Raw genomic sequence first — 14304 nt, 5'->3', positions numbered from 1 at the left:
GTACTGTCACTACTTTTGTGTCGGAGGCTCGTATAAAATTTTATGCCGCGGCTCTTCTTCTCTCTTTTTCTCTCGAGGATGGTTATAAACGCGCCCCGTTGGTACATCGCGTCCTCGAGGATTTACCGCGGGATGTCGCTCGTCGCCATATACGCGGCTTTGCGACAGTAATGATCATTTCATCGACAGGCGCAATACGAAAATTGAAAAAATTGTTACCTCAAATCCAGTGCAGGTAAACTCAAATGTTTAATCGAAATGCGCGATACGATAAAATAGCTCGCCTCCGCTTATCTCGAAAATCGAAACGTTCGGTCGGCCAATCCATGTGCACAGCGCTGTAAGCAGAGAGAAGGGTGGTCCCTACGTATCGCTCGTTGGTCGAGCGCGTCGCTCATCGTGTACGGTTTCCCTTATCTACCTTAGCCCGCCGCGAGTTTTCACGAGTGCCCCATTGAGGAATAATGCCGCGCATTGTTCGTCGTGGATCCGCTATGTCGGGTCGAGCGGCTTATGTGTTTTACGATAGGGCGCTCGCGCGGAAACTTTTTTATTGCCGTGTGTGTGCAATGGTTTATATTGGACGCGATTGAATTAACGATCTCGTCGCGCGCGCTCCGGTATTAGCGGCGATACAGACGTATGGAGCGTATGAGTGTTAGGCGATTCCACTTTTTGATTTGACCGAGAGAGAGAAAGAGAGAGAGAGAGAGAGAGAGAGAGAGAGAGAGAGAGAGAGAGAGGGAGAGCTCTCCCTTCTTATTCTTGTTTTTATAGCAGGAAGTCGATTATACGCGGATTTGGCTTGCGACGGGTTTCCATGATCTTTGAATTTATTTTTCGGTTATTCCTTTTATTGTTGCACATTCATTGAATAATTTACGACGCGTTGCAAAACTCCTTTTAGAAAACGTTTTACGTCGTAGTTACGGAATAGAGATAGTCAGATACGGGCCCGCATACTATCGACTAGCTCGTTTGCGAGCGCACCGGCTTATCCTGAAGCAAATGCGACGACTGCTCCAAAAGCCATTATTTATAATGTATGTATACGTAAAAATTTCAGAGAACCTCGCCGCATCAACAGGTAAGTGCGAGATTTCGTATAAATTATACGGCATGATTCGTCATAAAATACACATTATATACTTTGCTCGTGCATTTTTCATAATCCAACCTCAATGTACCCCGAAATTAAAACTTTTGCAAACTCCCCGACCGGCTGGAAATTCGCTCGCTCGAAAGCCCGAGTAAAATACCTCCGACACCGAGTCTTCCTCCTCTCTTAGTGCGTATAGCAACAGTATATTTCAGGCGCACAGGACTCTTACGTACGTGCGAGGGGCATATGGTACGGCTCGCGTGTGTGCGTAAGTATATATGAACCGAGGCCCCCCGACAGTCCCTTCGGGCCCCTTTTTCGTCCAGCTCGGCTCATTCGCTCTTTACTCTCCCCCTGTGCCGCCGTGGGTACAATGCCGCTATACCACCCCGTCGTCGTCGTCGACGTCTTTCGAGAGAGAGAGATAGAGAGAGAGAGAGAGAGAGAGAGAGAGAGAGAGAGAGAGAGAGAGAGAGAGAGAGAGAGAGAGAGAGCAAGAGAAATGAGAGGTGGAGATGCGAGTGTATACTCTGATGTATGTACGTAGGAGAAGGACGGAAGGAAGGAAGGTAGTTGGAGTACTTTATTTTAGCGAACATTTTCGCAAGGGGATGTGTAAAGCTCTTTGAGGAGTTTTGAAGAAATATTCGCTGTGCGCGGAGCTTTTGGCGTAAGTATTTTGCAATTTTGATTTTGAAATTATGATTCTTATTTTTAACCTATATATTTTTACCCTTATTTTGTTCAATTTCATGAAAATTTATCGATCCTCGTTTTGTGCGTATAAATTTTAAGTTTTCTGAAAAAATACGATCAGTAAACCCGCTCTACTTTGACGATCCAAAAAAGTCAACATCGTAAAATACAACGTAATCGTAAAAGCGAAATTAAAACCCCCTCGCGCCAACTACACACTCCCCCCATTCCCCGTGTTGCAATCGACGAGCTCATTCAAAATTAGACAGCGCAATTATTGTTTAAAATACACCTTATATTATTTCCCTCCCTTATACAGCCGACAGCGCAGTGCAGGGCCTCGTAAAGGCCCAGACACACGCACACACACACACATCCCTGTACATATAGCCACTGCATTGTAGACGCAGGGTGGAAAGCAGCGGTACATACAGCTCAGGCACGTCCGCACATACGCTCGAGCGAACCCCGCAGAAGTCCGACAAAGACGGAGACAATCCCTCCACACATACTCGGCTGCTGTTGCTACCGCGCGTTTGGCGCGTGCTCGCTCGCCCCACCACTTCCCTTTTGCTAACCGGATCTCTCCCCTCGTCCTCTTCCGAAGCCAGCGCGCGCGCGCGCACACAAAAAACCGGCAAGGGGGATGGCTCTCGGTCTCTCCCTCCCCTTGGCACTGCACGCACGCGACTCTCTCTCCCTTCCTCGCCGGCAGCTCGCGCGCGCGCGCGAGCCTGAAATTCAAACCATCTATCGAATGTCCCGGGCGGGCGAACAGCAGCAGCAGCGGGTTGTGTACACGAGTGCGCGCCGGCTGCCTTCATTCTACACGCGGCTGGCACGCAGGGCGCTCTGTCGTGTTTTACGCGCGCGCCCATATTACGCTGCCTCGATTAGCGCGAGTCAGTCCTGCTCCCGATGTTTCGTGTATAAATTCGCCAAGATCACGTTGTAAATCCTACATCGCCGACTCGTAGTTTTTAAGTGAATTTACCCAGTGCATTTTTTGAGTGATATACGCATACAAGTGACAGTGAATACTCTGTGCACTTCAGCCACGAGTCTTCAGTGGGAGAGCTGTCCTCGTCATCATCGAGCGAAAGTGGAAGCCAGCAGCTCTCGTTTATTTATAAGCCCGCGCCAATTACGAGAGCGTTCAGCAGAGAGCGACGCATCATCGTCATCCCGCGCGCGACGAAAAAATATATGAAGAGCCCGCTGGTATGCCGGCTAACGCAAAAGTGCCTCTGAGAGAACGAGACTGACCTTTCGCCGCTTCTCGGATGCTCGTTGAGTCATAGTTTCTGCAGAAAACGACGACGCTATTTTTCGAGTACTTATATAGATATCAGATTCGCAAGTTTCATCGCGAAATCATACGACGAGCTGCTCCCGAAGTTGTAAAACATTGATGAGGTAGCCAAAGACGCATCAGAGGTGCTCGATTCGCCGAGAAGCATCACCTGGCCAGAGCTCATAATGTCGACAATGGGCATAGCTGTCTACGGCAACAATAACAGAGTGGACGGCGGCAACGCGGGTGAGCAGCTGATGCTACTGCGCACTCTTCAGGACAACGAGCGCAACATCATCGGTAACAACAATCGCGCTCCTCAAGCTCTGGCGCCGAAGAACAACGTCAGCGTCATCAACGTCAATACCAGTGTTAACCAGCAGATTCAGCAGCATCAGCAGAACGAGAACGAGCAGGCCACGAGGCGGCCGACGAATCAACAGCAGAACAATGTGCTGCCGCCCTACGATCCGTCCAGGTTGAAGAAGCATGGCAAAAACGGCCAACCGCCACCGATCGCTGTTGCCAAGAGGAATGCCAGGGAGAGGAATAGGGTGAAACAGGTCATTATTTCATCACGAATTTGGTATTTGTTTAGGCGAAATTTCTTTACTGAAATTATTATTACTTTGATGCCTCGATCATAGTAACGAGCACAAAGCTAACCGGTCTTTGTATTTTTGGAGCGATAATATTGAGGTACACTTTTTATTAACACATGAAATTTCATGTAAGTTAATTGAAGTGAAACTGCACGTCTCTTGACTCATTCATTTTGATCTTGATACACTGCATGTTGTGTGCTGCCAATTACTGACATTAATAGCGTTTAACGCGCAGTCTCTTGAATTTTTTGAGTTAAATTGTCGTTGTGATCTATTTGTAAATGTTTTTGTTATTTATGTATAAACACAAGGCACTGTAGATGTTTAGAAAAGTTCAGAATGAACGCTAAAATCACAGTCGTCTTACATCGAAAATTCTAAGAACAATTAAGTATCACTTTGAAAATCGATATATCGACAGTCGGTACCGTTAAAAAATAAAATCGAACGCCAACTTAAGTACCTGTATCTGACGGATAATCGCGCTAACCCCTGAAGAATAAACAATTTAACGAAACAATTCTATTCAACCCGAAACTCGCGGTATTAACAATTTCCGTCTGACAACTGTCCGAGCATCACAGTTGGTGCACGAGCGCGCGCATCAACCCCATACAAATATTCTTCCGCAAACATGGGCTAACCGCAAAGTTACCCGAAACAATAGACTAAAACCACGATTCCGTGCTTGGCCACAGGTGAACAACGGTTTCGCAACACTGCGCCAGCACATCCCGAGCCACGTGGCCCAGGGATACGGTGACCGGGGTAAGAAACTCTCGAAGGTCGAGACCCTTCGTATGGCGGTGGAGTATATCCGGGGCCTGCAAAGGCTACTGGCCGAGGCCGACGGCCTGGACTACGACGCGGTCAATGCCAGCAGTCGGGCCAACAACGACTCCTCGATCATGATCCCGTCGCCCACCGGTAGCGTCTACTCCAGTAGTACTCACAACGGTTCCGGAGATGTCCTGTGTTTGGCTGGATCGGAGCTGGACGAGCAACAGTCGATTGCCGGTGGAGAAACAGTGGTGATGGACGACGATGTCGACGGCGAGGGTTACCTGCTGGAGGAGGAAGACGAAGACGACGAGAAGAAGGAGGGGAGGGACCCCAAACGCTTTCGGGACGACGGAGGAGCGCAGAATAGGTAAGAGGCTGGGCTTTCTTTTATTCGCATTTATAGGCATACATTTTTTGTCTATGAAGGGGATTAGTCGTTTTTTTTTTTTCATTTTTTGGGAAACGCACATCTGGGGGAGTGGTAGCTCAGAGGGAGGAAGAGGAGGGTTGACAAGATTCGGATTCTGTTACAATATACGATCCGAGGTCACGCATCAAAGTTCAATTGTTAAATTCTCACCTGTTCGATTTTAGACTCTCGGAGAACCAGAATCGAAGCTCAGCCGCACGTCGACGACGCAACTCCCCGACGACCTACTACGTATCTCGGCAGTCGACGTTCGGCGACGAGGAGAACATCGAGCCCCTCGTGAACCGCAATAACAACAACAACATCAACAACAATAATCTCCTCACGAGTTTCTCCCCTATCCTCCTTCAGTCCTCTCCAACGAACGCCAGCCTACCTCCGATAAAACGCGAAATTCGTCTAATCGACGAAGACGAGACTCAACGCTCCAACGAGGAGGACCCCACCAACGCCGTGATCCTGGCATCCTCGTCCCCGTATTCCGGCGAGATTCTGATCGAGAACCCGGAGACCGGCCGACTGATGCCCCTGAAACTAGAGGATCACGAGGCCGCAGCGGCAGCGGCCAGTGCCCAGCTAGTCTACGTCGCGGCCAGCGCTGAAGGTCTGCCCACCACCACGTACTACAAGCACGACTTGGTCGAAGGCTCTACGGAATTCATGGACGTGGTCAGCTGGTGGGAGCAGGAACAGGGCAGACTGGTACACCAGCTCCAGGGACATCATCACCAGGTAGTGCACCAGCACCAGCCCACGACGCACCAGCAACAGTTGACGGCTCAGCAGAGACTGACGCACGTTTGACGCACAGTCGCTCTGCACTCGTGAGTCCGAGGTGAGTTACTTTTTTTTACCGTCATTAATAACATGTGCACAGCGAGATCGAGAGAGACGAAAAGAATCCGAGCGAAACTGTGCACGTGTCGTCGTTGCTCGGTGATTCGAAGGATTAGTATTTTTCGTAACGATGATGGCAAAGTGAAGGGGTTATTTTCTAGCCGCCCCTATTTTTTTCTGATGGCATGTGCAATGCGGGGTATACAGCAACAGGTAGTTAAAAGACAATTAGACCATCTGTCGAATTTTCACCGGAGCGATCAACTTCCGTAGAAAGTTCCATTCTATTCTCACACTCCCTTGCAATATTTATAAAAATTCTAAAACTTAAATTCTTAAATTTACAAAAAAGCACCCCCACGCGGCGCGAAAATTTCTGAAACTGTCAAACTGTCAGTCAACCTCCAAAACTCGATGCTTCCTCCCGAAAAAAAAACATCCGTGACATCGAAACACTGAGCGTAGCAAAGTGGCGTGCATCCACGCAAGGCACACGTCTCTCCTTCATAAAACCAAATGGTCGCGTGTGAGAAAATACTCGAGTAGAACAACACGGGTAGCCAGAAGGAAGTCACCTCCGCAGCGTATACAGCGAGTAGAAAGCCATGTTCGCCGCGAGATAGTCAGTCAGTCGCGAGGAAAGCCTTCCGTAAAAAAAGAAGGAAGCCGGTTGCACACGTGTCTGTCCCGAAAATAGAAGTGTCATTACTCCTTGGAGGATAGGGATATGGAGCTGCGTGTCCGTGTGAGAGGGATCGGGAAAAACGACCACTTTGCAGCCCGCAGCGTGTGCTGGCCACGTGGCGCCCACGTCCTTTCGCTCTCGTTTCCACGATATCGTCAGTCTATGCGTGCGTCGTGCTATCTCGTCTACATTTTCTTGGGTTACACGGTAGCTCGATATATTCGTGCCTGGTCCGGAGTATGTTTATCTAATAAGCGAGGCTTCTTCGCTTCTGGTTTTCTTTGACAAATTGATGGCGAGACTGGCGCCACTTATGACAGGTTATGAGGAATTAGTGCAGCGGAATCCGATACGTCTCGTGTTTTTTTTTCTCAAGAAACGTTCTGATTTTCTAAGTTCTACATCAGGCTTCGCGTTTGCTTAGAAACCGTACACACGTACACTTCTCTTCGTACGTCCTTTTCCGCTCATCGCGCATCGCGTGAATAAAGGAGCAGCATTAATAGTGCATCAAATTCTCGTGGATTACAGCCAGCGCTCAATATTCCGACTCGCTTTCAATCGACGAGGCACAATGCGTATGCAAACGAGTCCTCCCGTCCTCGAAGAACCTGGCGGAAGCGGTCCAGCGCGATCCGCGCGCCATGTGTTAACCGGAAGCGCTACCCACCGAGCTCTCCCTTTCATCCTGCGTCTCTGAATGAGAGAACTCGGACGCACGTCGTGTGTTTGTACTCATTGCGGATGCTTTTAAAGGACCATTAGGCTCTCGTTCAGGGGATTAGGATATGCGGCCTCGGGGATCTGTGTTTACAGCGAGGTTAGCCCGGCCATTGTTTTAGATTCGAGTCCTGCTGTTTGATGGAGGAAGTGCATTGTTTCGGTGTAATCGAGACTCTGCTCTCGCTGTAACTGTCGATCGTATGAAAATTATAGGTATATAGATGAGTTAAAATTGCGGGCCAACGATTTCCTCGATGATTGGGACGATTAGCCAAGCAGCAGGGTAACAAAGAAAGTCTATCGTTCCTTTAAATTTCACTCTATTCCTCTTCCCAACAGCTATATACAGTCTAAACACACCAAAACGACGCGCGTCGGGGGCAACACACCTTCGGAGCAGCGGATCCCCTACGTACGTCACGCGAACACCAGCCGACCAACGGGTCTCCCTCACTCTGGTACCGACCACTTTATTCTCCACTCCGCCGGGCAAAAAAGCATCGAAATTAAAAAAAAACAAGCTCCTCTATACGAAACAAAAATCGGTGATGGCACATACGCGCAAGAATTAGGCCTCCCCGCAACAGCAGGAGAGCAGTGTGCGCAACATATGGCACAGCGCGCGAAGAGCTACAGAAGAAATTTAAAGTCTGCGGCTGAGACGATGTGTCTCTCTATCTCTTTCTCTCTCGTTCGAGCCAAGCCATATGTTGTTCGGTCCGACTTGACTTTTACTCTTCTACCTTGTATACCCTGACGATCCCGTGTGGGCGTTTTCTTTTTTTGCCGCCCAAGGTCGCACTCGCAAGTTCATCGGGGTGCGATGTTCGAGCTCGTGAGAAATTTGCATGGGGCATTCCCTGCGCTGGCTTGTTTGCCGCCGAGTGACATGTGGCTATCTGGATCTGGGATTTTAAGGAAATAATTGCGGGGTTAGGGAATCGAGTTTTTATTACACGTTGTAGAATATGTAAAATTCTATTTGAATTTCTTTAAGTTCAAAACCGTTCTCAATCGATCAGTTCTAATGGACAGGGAAAATTTATTTCGCTCATTGATTTTGCATTAAACCGAGTTTAAACCATGACGGGCGAAAATAATTTTAAATCGCACGAAAGACCAATCGAGCAAAGGCGCGACCGGCGCAAATACGCTCGCGCGGTTCAAGGCTCGCCCGCGACACACAGGAAAATGGTTTTACAAGCTCGATAACCCGCTGAGTGGCTCGCGAGAGTCCGCGCGGTACATACACATATACGTATAACGTCATGCGACGCCCGCATCGTTGTGTTTGGACACTAGCGAGACAAGGCTTTGTTCCTTTCTCCGTCTTAGCTCGTTTCTGTCCTTCTGCGTCGTTCGCGAGGGAATTTCTAGTGCACGATGAGTTTTCCGCCTGATACGGTTTGAAGGTTACCCTTGAAACGGCCAAGAACGAGCAAAGTGGTAAATTTAATCGGGGCATTTTTTAGCGCGCTCTTTAGAATTCCGAGGAAATGCAGAATACAGCGAACTTTCTTCTCGACAGTTCATTATCACTCTCGTTACGAAACAAAGGCCGGCTCGCGTATAAAAAGCCCGCGGAAGAAAGAGGCGCGCGAGCGTTTAAGAAAGGAAAATAAAGCTCAAAGCGACGCGTCAAAAGCCGACTCGAAAGTATAAATGTAATACGCGTCCGAGGAAGGCCCGATATATGCATCGGAGGGGCAGAGCGAGCCCGAGAGCGAATTTGATTGAATTAATCTGTCGTCGCGTCGACGCATCTCGTAGATGACCTCACTTAGCAATTGTCGTAATTTAGGCGGCTCGAGTTGAGCGCTCGCTTTCTAGACGCTGCAGTATATCGCGACACGCCTTTCGCCTCCTCTTGCGCGTATTTGCCGGATATTTCCTCGCCGAAATTCCTAGATTAATGCAGTATCTTACAGCGCATCGTTCTATTATCGACTGTAATTGAGAAATGAATAACGGTCGCAGCCGACGGCCATATCCAAAAGTTGATATCTATTAAATTAGAAACGCAGAACAGTCCGTCACTCCGCTTTTCTCCGCTTCGCCGACTCTCGAGGGGTTTTCCCGCGAAGGGCTGAGCACACGAGAAGAGAGAGAGAGATACATATCTCATCGGCACGGCCACGACTCCCCGTCGGCTTTTCACACTCTCTTACTTCCGTCTCGCTGGTCTTTTCCCACGCGGCGGCGCTGCGAAAAACTTTTCAAAGCGCGCGAGATTTTTCATATACTTACAGCCTTTACTGCAGGTAGCAACGTTTTTCCGAGAGTCAGGGGGGACTCCATAGGCTGAGCTGTGGCGATCGATCGCTCAAACGGTTAGAACTGGCTAGCTTGAGTTTTTGCTATATACATAAGGGTGCGCGCAGGATGGGCCTATGTTTGTTATTAGGAAACTTCGGAATTGTGTCCGTTGAGTGCCGTTGGATAAGTGTGGGAATCGAATGTCATTGAGGGTTGAAGTCTCTAATTGTCTATGTGAATTATCTTTGTACTTATTACGGTGTATGCTAGCATTTCCTCCCGGTGAAAATAACAACTTTCAATTTTGCCAGTCAGAGTTTAAATTTTGTCATGGGATTTTGGCACGAGAATATTACTGAATGGTAGTAATTTTATCGATTGAGCTATGAACGTAAAAAAAGCCGTTATTGTTTTGTTAAAAAAACCTGCTGCATTTTAGTTGTTATAATTTTCTATATATACACGGTCAGCCGTGTATATATAGAAAATTATAACAACTAAAATGCATATTTAGGATAATATTTAGGAGATAGGCATAACGAAGATTATCCCAGTTGCGAGCGAATGATACTAATCCTTCTTCACTGTGAGAACTATATATTAAAATTTACTACATATGTAGGAAAAGTTACTATATTAGGTAGTAACGACAGGTCATACTCGCTCCATGACGATTTTTACTATATTCATAGTAAAAATTGTTAGACTTATATTAAAATTTGTTACGTGTTTACTAAAAATGACTACATTATATAGTAAAAATTATTTTAAGAATTTCTCCGTGTGCCAGAATTTGAGGTTATAAAGTTGATTTATGCAGTAATCAGAGACCAAAATCTATAATTTTTTGTTTATCTGGTATTATTAAGTGATAAAATATCATTCGCTGCTATTATTTATTAATTTTGGCCAATTTATTATTAATATTAACTCATGAGTAAATGTGGTTAATACATTAGATTTGAAATTTTGTACGTAACAGTACTGTTTGGGTAAGTGGTCAGTGCGCTCGACTCCCATGCCAGAGATCCAGGTTCAATTCCCGTCGCCGCAAAAAAATTCTTTCTTTGATTTATTTCTTTCACTTAACAACATTAAATATCAATAATAATAATAATATTCGAATAAGCGCGTAAAATTGGCCAGCAAAAAAAAATTCATTTCAGTATAGAAATTACTATCTGAGATAGTAAAATTTAATACAAAGCAAGTATAACCGTCCGTTACTATATAATATAGTAATTTTTCCTGCATATGTAAATTTTAATATCTAGTTTTCTCAGTGTTCTCACGCGGTGAAAATTTAAATCCTTCCAATTTCACGGCTGCCACACCCCGTACCGAAAAAAGCGGCTAAAAAATTTCTCTCTTGTCATTCCAGTGCGATTAACAATAACCCAGCGACGAGGCCAACGAGAAACTCTGCAATGGGGCATCGTCCGTTATCCGTCGATGGCACGGCCGAGATAAGGTGGAAAAAAAATTTTTTCCTCCGCTTGGAGAGAGCCGAGCAAATGACGGCGCCGCAACCGACCGAACGATGAAGGGTTGAAACGCCGCCGGTGGGAAAGTACAAGAATCGAGGGACCAAAAAACGAACGAGCGAATAACAAGTGGTTGTGTCTTTCTGCATTTATATTGTATATTTGCGCATACACGAAATGTGTTCCTCTTCGAGTGAACGAAGAGAATAAGAGAGCGAGAGAGCGTAAGCATGACAATACGACGATACGTGTCCTTATAACGGTACACAGCGTGTGTACACGAACTCGAAATGTATACTGAATGTGCGAGATGATATTTAATTTTTATCGTAGACATAACTTTTTCTGTATGTGCCTTAAACAGTCATCGAGAATTAATTGATACGCAGTTTTGTTTCATATTGCTATTTTCATTGATTATTGATCTTACAATATACGTATATTATTCTATATTATTATTTTATAGTTCCGTTATGGATAAAGGCTCTTTTACTGAAATTCGCTTGTGAATCAGATGATTGATAAGACAAAATTTCATAGTATAACTCGAGGCATAACATTGTACTTATTATTTATGCGCATATTCCAGTACTTTAAAATATGTATTTTAACTTTGTTGTACTTATTCCGGCCATACTTAATATTGTAGTATAGATTGTTAAAATGTTTGCATTGCGACTATCTGTTAATACAAAAATAACGACGTTTTTGTATAACTTCTTATTTATGTTTTAACAAAAAACATTATAATCTGCCAATAATAGTTCTACACATCTATAGGTATTATTTATTGAGCGTAGTTTTCTAATGTAGCTTGTTTCAATGAATTCCAATAAAGTTCTCTATACTAATAAAATCAATTACATTTTATATGTGTAGAGACATTTTCAAAAGTGCACAGTATTTGTAAATAGAGTATTTTTTTATTTTAATGATTTAACAATAATGTTCAAACTTTGCGCTATGAGTTTGAAGCGTAATTGCGGATACGAGCCATAAAACCTTTATTAACTTGTTCATAGACTAGTCTTAAGAATTTTCCATTGAAAAAGAATGAAATATTTTGTATGTATTTTTATATAAGAACGTTAGTTAGGTATTATACTATATAATGTTTTGTCTCGAGCCTTACAAAGCTAAGCAATACCTCGAAACTACTGAATTTTAACGCACAAATTTAAGAGCATTTCCATATATTTAAATACTACCATAAATCGTATTTTTTATATACGTTTAGCCATTTATGATATTGGTAACATATATTTATTGTTCAACAATAAATGAGGAGCGCTTTCCAATGATTGTCTCATTACACTGTAAGTCTTGTAATATAGTGCCTTTCCGAATCACGGATAAATTTTTGTAATTACATATTTTGACTAATATCTGATATTTTATACGGAAAATACATTAAAAATAAATTTACAAATATCTGTAAACCGTTTGTTTTGTTGGTAAAACCTATAAATAATATAATTCCTTCTTTCCTGATTCTGATCTTCCTGATCACTTCCCTTTAACCAACTTTTTGATCTAACAATATGTTGATAAAGGGACACTCTGTATGCAGCTTACTTTTTAATACATATTTCTTGCCCAAACGTGTTATATTGTATTTATAAATTTTGAAGTCTATAATTACTCGACAGTGGAGCTCCAATATTAAAGTTGATTTGAAATTCAAGGTGACCACGCCGAATGTGCACAGGTGAGCTCACTCACGGCAATAAAATCGATATCACGCCCATGAGTTTGTTGGGGGCGCATACGATATTTTTTGCTCCGCGGACAAGGGGTTCCTCGATTTCCGGCTAACCCGAACCAGAGAGTACTTAACCGTCGACTCTCTCCCTAGGGGGGCGCGATACGCGGGCGTGCTACGTCACTTCCGCCGGACGCCAACGTACGGGGTTGAATCGGCTGTTTGCGCCCCTACTCCCACACCGACTGCATTAATTTATGACGTTGGAGTTCTTTTTTTAATCTTTTTCACCGACTAATTGGGTTGAGATAATCGCTCGGTATGTCTGGATAGTTCGATGCATGCCCTGGTCGTTTTGAGGATTTTATCGAGGTAGCTTTAGGTTGGTTATTGTGAATGTGGTTCTCGCTTTATTCCAAGTCGGGGTTCTAATTAATGGCATTTAAATTATGGAGTGCATATGTTGTTATGACTAATATTAACAAACGAAGGCATGCATGTATGAAATGAAAATCAAACAGGTCTAATCATTGTAGATTATTGTTTTTTTAATAAGTCTACATGTATAATGAATAATATAAATCTTAATATTGAGTTTTGTCTTGAAATCTGATAACACAAGGTTGCTGAAACTTATTTCTTATGCAAATTATTGCAACTAAAAGGATATGACTAATGTTATTAAATTTGCCTACGGAAGCATTTAATTAAATTCAGAAATTAGAATTCAACAGAGTTTATGTAAACGAACAAGTTAGATGACTCATGTTAACAGTCTCTTGCATTTTAATAAGCGTTACATTAGCAAATTCTTTTATTGCACGTGTTGTTACAGTTTCTACTTGATACTTATTAATGCAGTATTTTTAGTTCTTGAATATACAAACAAAATGAAAGAGTTACTTATTATTGTTGATAAAAAAAGATAATTGTTTAAAATGGTATAATCATTTTTATTCTATTAAAGACAGTGTACAATTTGGTAGCTTTCCTTTTCCAGTTATGAAGATTCTTTTCTAGGAATATATATATATATATATATATATATATATATACTAGTGGGGCTCCGCCCCCCTGCTCGCTTCGCTCGCCAACCCCCTATTGTAGTTTCTGTGTGATTTTATCTTCAAAATTTTATTTTCATGAACTGATAATTATGTTCTGGATGGTTGAAAATGATCGATCTTATTGTATAAGAAAACCTGTTACTGGAAGTAAAAGTATTGTTTAACATTGAACTTCTACTATTAATGGCATTTAAAATAGTTTTAGCTAGTTTTTGAAGTTTTCTGACGCTTGAAATTCATCATTTGAATTTATATATATATATTTTTTTTAAATTAATTTTAATTTTTTTTAATGTTCTTAATGTTTAAATCTTTGTGCCGCAAAAGGCATCTATAAAATGATAGACTTTTCGAGTTGCGCGCCATTGGGAGACGTGAGGTGATCCTGAAAATTAAATTATTTGGAAAACTGTCTCTTTATTCTGTCTCTCTAGTTCTGTCTGACTACTCATATTACCTGAAAATTCATCGAGGTCTTTGATCTCGCTTATCTTGACCATTTTGTTGTTTATTCAATCAGTGAATCATCTATAATGATTATACTTTCTGATGGTTCTTTGAGTTCTTTGAACTCAATTATTCCCTAACTTATTTACACGTTATTAATAATTAACTTTAATCTTATAACTTAAATAAAATT

General features: G+C 43.4%; 1 protein-coding gene across 1 annotated transcript; it reads left to right on the top strand.

The window, feature by feature from the left end:
* Nucleotides 1–1942: 1942 nt before the first annotated feature.
* On the top strand, nucleotides 1943–12328 carry LOC100115092 (nuclear transcription factor Y subunit alpha-like). The gene is made up of 4 exons (XM_016981602.3): nucleotides 1943–3655; nucleotides 4396–4847; nucleotides 5075–5745; nucleotides 10793–12328. Exons 1-3 carry the CDS (start codon nucleotides 3278–3280, stop codon nucleotides 5712–5714), a joined length of 1470 nt encoding a protein of 489 aa, XP_016837091.1. The 5' UTR covers nucleotides 1943–3277; the 3' UTR covers nucleotides 5715–5745; nucleotides 10793–12328.
* Nucleotides 12329–14304: the final 1976 nt, after the last annotated feature.

This window comes from Nasonia vitripennis, chromosome 1 (assembly GCF_009193385.2).
Source record: "Nasonia vitripennis strain AsymCx chromosome 1, Nvit_psr_1.1, whole genome shotgun sequence".
NCBI classification, from domain to species: domain Eukaryota; kingdom Metazoa; phylum Arthropoda; class Insecta; order Hymenoptera; family Pteromalidae; genus Nasonia; species Nasonia vitripennis.
This window is presented reverse-complemented; position numbering and strand designations above follow the sequence as displayed.

Coding starts and splice junctions, on each gene's coding strand:
- LOC100115092 (XM_016981602.3), top strand. CDS start 3,278: ATGTCGACAATGGGCATAGCTGTCTACGGCAACAATAACAGAGTGGAC. Junction 3,656..4,395: donor AGAGGAATAGGGTGAAACAG/GTCATTATTTCA, acceptor GCTTGGCCACAG/GTGAACAACGGTTTCGCAAC. Junction 4,848..5,074: donor GACGGAGGAGCGCAGAATAG/GTAAGAGGCTGG, acceptor GTTCGATTTTAG/ACTCTCGGAGAACCAGAATC.